The sequence below is a fragment of the Leptopilina boulardi genome, unplaced genomic scaffold (genome assembly GCF_019393585.1).
Source record: "Leptopilina boulardi isolate dan_hultmark-lab unplaced genomic scaffold, ZJU_Lbou_2.1 LbouV2_335, whole genome shotgun sequence".
In the NCBI taxonomy this organism is placed as follows: Eukaryota; Metazoa; Arthropoda; class Insecta; order Hymenoptera; family Figitidae; genus Leptopilina; species Leptopilina boulardi.
This window is the reverse complement of record NW_026137902.1, coordinates 788820-795654: the sequence shown is the minus strand read 5'-3', so window position 1 is coordinate 795654 and position 6835 is coordinate 788820. Positions and strand designations below refer to the sequence as shown.

At 34.4% G+C, this 6835-nt stretch overlaps 2 protein-coding genes across 2 annotated transcripts; one reads left to right on the top strand and one right to left on the bottom strand.

The window, feature by feature from the left end:
* Positions 1-351: 351 nt before the first annotated feature.
* On the top strand, positions 352-4173 carry LOC127285588 (uncharacterized). Its single transcript, XM_051311686.1, has one exon. It carries the CDS (start codon positions 352-354, stop codon positions 4171-4173), a length of 3822 nt encoding a protein of 1273 aa, XP_051167643.1.
* A 259-nt stretch (positions 4174-4432) lies between these two features.
* Positions 4433-4936, bottom strand: LOC127285587 (uncharacterized). The gene has a single exon (XM_051311685.1). It carries the CDS (start codon positions 4934-4936, stop codon positions 4433-4435), a length of 504 nt encoding a protein of 167 aa, XP_051167642.1.
* Positions 4937-6835: the final 1899 nt, after the last annotated feature.

Below are 6835 nucleotides of genomic sequence, written 5' to 3'. Positions count from 1 at the left end.
TGGGGCGCGTCGTAGTGGGGAGCGCGGTAGTGGGGTGCCTCATAGTTGGAAGTAGGGTATATAGGACAGCGCTCGGGCCACCAGCATCACTGCTTTCTGTTTACAGGTCTAGCGCAGTACTTTCACAGCATTCCAGCTTTTCATTTCAGCTTTTTTTTCTATTGTAGGTTCTCTTTTTTTTTTATTTCAGATTTTGTTTTTCGTTTATTATTTTTTATTTCAGATTTTGTTTTTTGTTTATTATTTTTTTCAGGTGGTGGAGGGTATTTTTGGTTAGTTTTAAGATTTTTCAGGAGGTGGTGGATTTTCTTCTATTTCAGGTTTTTAGGTTTTTAGGTTTTTAGGTTTACGATGCCTAAGTGTAGGGTGTCAAAGAAATCGCGACAGCGAATGACCCTCGACGAGTACAATGAAGTGTGTCTCGAGTCGGACAATTTCATCGAAATGGCGGAACGTCAATTCATCGCTACAATGTCAATGTCAGGTGAAGAAAAGTTCGTTAACGCATTTGAATGGCAAAACAAGTGTCAGCGTTACAAAAACATCATGCGAGCATTTTTGCGCAAATCCGATTTTTTGCCTTACCAAACATCAAGATGTTTGAATTTGAGCCAAAAACTTGAATACTTGCGTTGTAATTTTGATGTGTTAATGAAACGGGGTGCAGGTGTGCAAGTAGAGAATGAGCGAATGAAATGGGTGGATTTTGAGGGTGCATTTGAGGATCGTCTGCAAACCAGTGCTATTATAAATATTGATTATATGGATATTAACGAGTTCCTTGACGATGCTTTTGTTTTGTTTGAAAGTAACATTGAAAGAGCTTTGAACAGATTTGGTCCAATCAAAGTTTATACCGTTTTAGGTGCGAAATTCAAAAAAGATTCTATTAATGGTCAAGAAGAACTATCTGATTTAAAGACATTTATCGCAAAGACTGATGAGATTTTCATTACAACCCAGTTAGATCAGTGGTACAATGAAAATGTTAAACAACCTACTTTGAGAAGAATCGAAGAATTCCAACAGAAGGATTCTAATTGGAGACTTGATTCTATTCAAAGGTTGGAAGTTAACATTAACAAGTACAACCCCATGCGTGCTGGTTCTTATATCGACTTACCATCTACCATTAAAAACAAACATGCTTGTATTAACGTGCAAAACACAGATAATCAATGTTTTAAGTGGTCAATTTTGTCAGCCTTGTATCCACCTTCAAGAGATGCAGATCGAGTTGCAAAATACAGACCTTATCAGGATGAACTCAATTTCACTGGAATTGAGTTTCCTGTTGCACTCAAAGATATTCCGAAATTTGAGGCGTTGAACAACATTTCTGTTAATGTATATGGACTTGTCAAAAGAGATGAAAAGTTTTCAGTGGCACCGCTTCACCTTTCAAAGGAAAAGAAAGTTATTCACGTCAATCTTCTTCGAATTGAAGATCATTACATTGATGAAAATGCAGATTTGGAGGAGGAAAAAGACGTACCCATCATCTCTTTCAACTACCATTACGTGTGGATCAAAGATTTATCAGCGCTAGTTGGCAGTCAATTGTCAAAAAAGAAGATTCGAAAATACATCTGTGATCGTTGCCTGCATTATTTCGGTGAAGAATCTAAGCTCACTGAACACGAAGAAAATTGTAGGAAAATGAACGAGACGAGTATTGTGCTGCCAGAACCAGGGACGAATTTTGTTGAATTTAAAAATTTTCAAAACAAGGAGCGTGTGCCATTCATTATTTATGCAGATTGCGAAAGTCTTTTGCTTCCTGCCGAAACACCACAAGAAGCAGCCAATACTGAGATTTTTCAACATCACAAAACCCTCAGTATTGGATATTACTTGAAATGCTCTTTCGACGACACGTTGTCCATATACAAAGCATCGCCAAAAGATGAGGAAGATCCAGCTAAATGGTTTTCAACCGAGTTGAAAGACTTGGCAGACAATCTCAATACATTATTTAAAAATCCTGTGCCGATGGAGGTGCTAAGTCGAGATCAGCTGATTGATTTTAGAAATGCAACTACTTGTCACATTTGTAAAAAGAAAATCAAGCCTGGGGATGTAAAGGTGAGAGACCATTGTCATCTAACAGGGAAGTATCGGGGGCCCGCGCATCGAGATTGTAATATTAATTTTCATGAATCACAGGTCATTCCTGTTGTTTTTCATAACCTAAGTGGTTATGATGCTCATTTTATCATTGATTCTATTGCTTCAGGATTTGAAGGTAATGTTTATTTGCTCCCTATTAACAAAGAAAAGTACATCAGTTTTACGAAAAATGTGAAAGACAGTGTTATTAAATTTCGTTTTATTGATTCCTTTAAATTTATGGCATCGTCATTGGACAAGTTAGCATCCTATCTCGACGAATACCCAATTGTGAATTCTGTTTTTTCGAATTACAGTGCCGACAAAATTCAATTGTTAACGCGAAAAGGAGTTTTTCCTTATGAGTACCTTGACTCAAGGGAAAAACTCGATGAAACTCAATTGCCGCCTATAGAAAATTTTTACAGCACTCTTGTCGATTCAAATGTCTCCGATGAAGATTATGCACATGCGCAGAAAGTATGGAGTGAGTTTGGTTGTCAAAATCTCGGCGATTATGTGTACTTGTATATGCAGACCGACATATTGTTACTCGCGGACATTTTTGAAAATTTCAGGAATCAGTGTCATCTCGCGTACGGTCTTGATCCAGGGCATTATTACACGACTCCAGGACTGACATGGGATGCCATGCTAAAGTATACGAATATAAGATTGGAACTCCTCACTGATATTGACATGGTAATGTTTATCGAACGCGGAATTAGAGGTGGCATTAGTCAGTGTGTCAATCGTTATGCAAAAGCAAATAATCCTTACATGGAGAATTTTAATGAAAATGAGGAAACATCTTATATCGTATACTTTGATGCAAACAACCTTTATGGCTGGGCCATGATTCAGTCTCTTCCCTATGGTGGCTTCAAGTGGGAAGAAAATGTTGATATTAATTTTGATTTTAACGTTGCAGATGATGCGCCAATTAGCTACATTTTAGAAGCCGATTTGGATTACCCAAATGAACTTCATGATAAGCATAGTGATTTTCCGTTTTGCCCAGAACGCTCGAAGCCACCAGGATCAAAAGAGCAAAAGCTCCTAACTACCCTCCTGCCGAAACGAAAGCACGTTCTCCATTACCGTGCTTTGAAACAAGCTTTAGAACATGGTCTTGTGTTAGTTCAAATTCATCGAGTTTTAAGATTCAAGCAATCAACATGGCTAAAAACGTACATTGATTTTAATACAACAAAAAGAACTAATGCAAACAATGAGTTTGAAAAAAATCTATTCAAGTTGATGAACAACGCGGTATTTGGCAAAACAATGGAGAACGTGCGAAAACACGTTGACATTAAACTCGTTACAAAGTGGGAGGGTAGGTATGGAGCTGAAGCTTTGATCGCGAAACCGAATTTCCACAGCAGGGCCATTTTTAACGAAAACTTGGTTGCCGTGGAACTTCGGAAAATGGAAGTCTTGATGAACAAGCCACTGTATGTTGGACTGACAGTTTTAGATGTTTCAAAAACTTTAATCTACGATTTCCATTATGATTACATGTTAAAAAAATATGATGAAAAGAAATTGAAATTATTGTACACCGACACTGATAGCCTGATTTATGAAATCAAATGCTCTGACATTTATGCTGATATGAAAGACGATATCCACAAATTTGATACTTCCGATTACCCGGTGAATAACGTGTACAATATTCCGCAAGCCAACAAAAAAATTTTAGGAATGATGAAAGATGAATGCTGCGGAAAAATTGTAACAGAATTTGTTGGCTTGCGGAGCAAAATGTACAGCGTCCGCGTTGAGAATAAGGATTTCATCAAAAAGGCTAAAGGTGTAAAAACTGGCGTTGTAAAAAAATCTATTAGTTTTGATGATTACGTGTATTGTCTCCGAAATGTAAATATGCAATCTAGAACTCAGTATACAATCAGATCAAAACTGCACAAAGTGCAAACAGTAAAGCAAACCAAAATTGCATTGAGTCCTTTTGACGATAAAAGATATTTGTTATCAAACAGTACCGACACCCTTGCATGGGGACATTGTAAAATTGTTGAAATTATGGATGAAGAAAATTAACCAATTATATATTGTAAAAAAAAAAATGGAGAAAATGATGTTTTTAATAAAAGAAAAACAAAAGATGTACATATTATGTCAATTTTATTAGAAAAAAAACCTTATCCTAGATACAAAATTTGTTTAACTATTTTTAACTTTAACTTTAACTATTTTTTAACATTACTTTAACTATTTTTAACATTAATTTAACTATTTTTAACGTTACTTTAACTATATTTAACGTTACTTTAACCTATTTTAACATTAAAATAACTTATTACATATCAGATTTTTTAATCCAACTATTGTGTGAATTATCAAATCCAAGCCATTTCACGTAGACATTATTGCCGCGAGTCTTGAGAACTTTTTCTACGAGATATACATCTGGATATTTAACTTTTAATAGTTCTTCTTCGTAGAAACCACCTTCGATTGGGTGATTTTCATAATCTGTAAGTTTGTATGTAACTGGTTTTGTTCGTTTAACTTGATCTACAGTGAATATTTCCGTTGTCCAGTTGGGGGTGTAACCTTTTTCAAAGATGTTTTTATGTTTGCTGACTCGAACTCTGTCTCCAACTTTAAATTTTGGTCTTCTTAGCGGAATTCTTCTTAGTTTACGGATACGTCTCAGCAATTCTCTTGTATCTTCTACGGTGACATCTTTAGGTTTCATACCAATCGTACGATGTTTTTTATTATTGTACTTTGATATGAGAATTGGTAAAAGATTAATCCATTTGTAATTGCCTTGTAAGTTGAATTCAGGCCACATCATATTTTTTAGAGTGCGGTTAAACCTTTCAACAATTGATGCTTTTAAATTACTATAAGTCGAATAGAGATTAATATTGAATTCTTGCATTAAACTCTGAAATTCAGAGTTATAAAATTCCTTGCCTCTATCAGTGTGTAAATTTTTTGGAATACGACCTTCTTTTAATATTAATTTCATGGCTAAAGAAATATCTTTTCCATTTTTACTTTTTACAGCTACAGCCCAGGCATATTTGGAAAATATGTCTATTACTGTGAGCATGTATTTGAAACCTTTATTGGAATAGGAGTAAGGTATCATTTCTACCAAATCTGCTTGCCAGGTTTCATCTATGCCACGCATTTGAACTTTACGACGAGGATAATTCCGTCTTGCTTGTTTATGCAGTTCAGTTACAACTGTTAACTTTTTATCATTCATCGTTTGGAATAAATGTAGTTTCCTTAATTATAATATTCTGTTGTAATTCAATTTGTTTTAGTTTTTCGTTAACTCTATCTTCGACAACTTGTATTAAAATATTCAAATCATCAATGGCTGATCTTAAAGAAGATGTAATTTGAAAGACAGTTTTTATCTCGTTTCGGATAATTTGTTGTACAAGTCGTAAATTTACTGCATCATGAAGCTCTTCAGCGTCTCTAACGTTACAAAGTCTTTTGTTTTCAATATTGTAGTCTCCACTTGGAGTAACTTTAAATCCAATACCAGAAGGTCCAGGTAGTCCACGACTTGCAACACGTCGTGTTAAAGAATGTCCGAACACATCAATGCTCATTGTTATACTAAGCACTTCTTCTTTATGCTCTCTCTTAATATATAATTCGAGCTTCACGAAGTTCTTCAATAATTGACATAATCTCATTATTATGACTTGGATTACCAGCTTGCTGTGATGCTATGAGTAGTCGTAAACGGTCAACAAGTTCATTTGGATCATCCCAATAGATGTAGTCTGGATTAAATTGTCTTTTTGCAATCATAAATTGTGGTAATATATTTTTATGCTTCTTTAAAGAACCACCACCACCACTTTTCTTTGGTGTACTTTTGATAAGTTTTGCAATAACATCAGTGTACTTGGAAGTTCTACTTATGTTGACAGATTCACTTGGACTATAATTTTTTCGATGTGCATTCGTAGCAATGAGAATTTCTTTATAATTTGAAAAATCATCTGAACTTATTAAAGCTTCTTTTGGTTTTTGTTTAAATAATAGTTCGAGTAACCCAGCAGTTTTTAAATAATTTTTCTTTCCAATAAGCTTAATATGTGAACCTTCAAATTCAATAGGTGTATCACCAATCATAAAAGAACCGTTGGCAAGTTTACGTACTCCATAAACCGTATCTACAAACAGTTTTCTATTTTTATCTAACATAAAAATAAATTTATTTGTAATTTTTTCATAATCTTCTTCTTCTTTTTCAAAGTTATTGCTCTTATCAAGTAAAGTTGAATTTAGTAGAGTTTTATCAAATTCTTCATCATCGTCAACAGCAGTTGAAAAAGAGAAATCATTATCATCTTTCTTGAATTTTTCAATTTTAACATTTTTGAAAGGAGTTTCAGTTACATTTGCCAACTTTTGAAGAGGTGTAACTATTGGTTGCAGAGTTTCTTTTAACAATGTCTCTGCAGCCTCCTTACCCATTTTAAGTAAGCGATGTTTTCGTCTAATAGCGTCGCTTGCTTTTGCTATTTGACGAAGTGTTTCTTGCTCTTTTCGATACATGTTTCCGTCTTGATAACATAAACTATACTAATTTAAAATGAAATAAAGTAGTTATATTTATAGTGTAATAAAGCAATCAAATCCCTTTCTATATCTTCCTTCATTAAAATTCCTATCTTTATCAATAACGACAAATCCATATTTATCAGATTTCCAACATTCT